This window comes from Octopus bimaculoides, chromosome 29 (assembly GCF_001194135.2).
Source record: "Octopus bimaculoides isolate UCB-OBI-ISO-001 chromosome 29, ASM119413v2, whole genome shotgun sequence".
Taxonomy (NCBI): domain Eukaryota; kingdom Metazoa; phylum Mollusca; class Cephalopoda; order Octopoda; family Octopodidae; genus Octopus; species Octopus bimaculoides.
The window spans coordinates 1,752,607-1,754,129 of NC_069009.1; the positions used below are offsets into that span (position 1 = coordinate 1,752,607).

General features: G+C 44.1%; 1 protein-coding gene across 1 annotated transcript in view; it reads left to right on the top strand.

Annotated features, from left to right (window-relative positions):
* The window catches only part of LOC106869542 (uncharacterized), a 26,100-nt gene that overhangs the window by 3,011 nt on the left and 21,566 nt on the right, over positions 1–1,523 (top strand). Inside the window, exons 2-3 of the mRNA XM_052977825.1 lie at positions 310–436; positions 1,182–1,294. Coding sequence (XP_052833785.1) covers positions 310–436; positions 1,182–1,294 — 240 coding nt within the window. The remainder of the gene's footprint in view (positions 1–309; positions 437–1,181; positions 1,295–1,523) is intronic.

Consider the following 1,523-nt stretch of genomic DNA (forward strand, 5'->3'; position numbering starts at 1 on the left):
AGATCGTTGCCAGTGACCCTGGACTGGCTCTTGTGCGGGTGGCACATAAAATACACCATTTTAAGCGTGGCCGTTGCCAGTACCGCCTGACTGGCCTTCGTGCGGGTGACCCGTAAAAGCACCCACTACACTCTCTGAGTGGTTGGCGTTAGGAAGGGCATCCAGCTGTAGAAGCTCTGCCAAATCAGATTGGAGCCTGGTGTTGCCATCCGGTTTCACCAGTCCTCAGTCAAATCGTCCAACCCATGCTAGCATGGAAAGCGGACGTTAAACGATGATGATGATGATGATCCTTTATATTATTTTCAGCCTCCTGGAAGCAAAGGGGACCGTCAGTGTGATGGGAAGTCGAAAGCACCACCTGGTGATGGAACTTACACATTACTCTCTCCAGGGCCTTACACTTTACGATTTGAAGAAACTGAATATCACAAAAGTACGTATGTTTACCGTTGCTGTTTGCCACCTCCACCTTCCTGGGCCTCTTATATCTCTCTCACCTGTAGCCTTCACGGATTTCCATTTACTTTACCATCAACCTCACCTTCACTCTTTTCTTAACTCTCTACATCCACCCTTGTGGAGGTGCAATGGTCCAGTGGTTAGGGCAGCGGACTCGTGGTCGTAGGATTGCGGTTTCGATTCCCAGACTGGGCGTTGTGAGTGTTTATTGAGCGAAAACACCTACAGTTCCACGAGGCTCTGGCAGGGATTGGTGACAAACCCTGCTGTACTCTTTCACCAAAACTTTCTCTCACTCTTACTTCCTGTTTCTGTTGTGCCTGTAATTCAAAGGGTCAGCCTTGTCACACTGTGTCACTCTAAATCTACCCATGAACTACATTAAGGGTACATGTGTCTGTGAAGTGCTCAGCCACTTGCACGTTAATTTCACGAGCAGGCTGTTCCGTTGATCGGATCAACTGGAACCCTTGACGTCGTAAGCGACGGAGTGTCATGAAACATCCACCTTTAGCCCAATTTCTATTTTATTCAGGAGGACCCTACCCATTGCCATATGTATATATATATATGTGTATATATATATGTGTGTATATATAAATATATATATATATATATATCATCACCTTATATATATATATGATGATGATGATGATGGTGATTTAATTACATTTCTTATTTTTCTTTTTTTTTTCCTTCTGTTCAACATATTTTTACAGACTCGCCATTTCGAATCTCGTTACACCAATATGGAGACACCAGCTTCTATTGCATCCTGTTGGACCAGATTCCTCACAACAACGAAGCCTCTACCATCGGGACATACTGTGATGTAAGTACCTTTGGCTTCTCAGGCACTGGTGGGAGACAAACCCAACACAGTCACATAGATATATACAATCTCCTCCACAGCAACACACCTGTTTCTGCTTCTCTGCCTCTCCGTCACACTCAAGGCTTACATCATCTGATGCAAGATCACCCCCTCCAGGGCCCCCTCTCTTCTCAAAGGATCTCTGTCTTTATTTATATATATATATATATATATATATATATATATA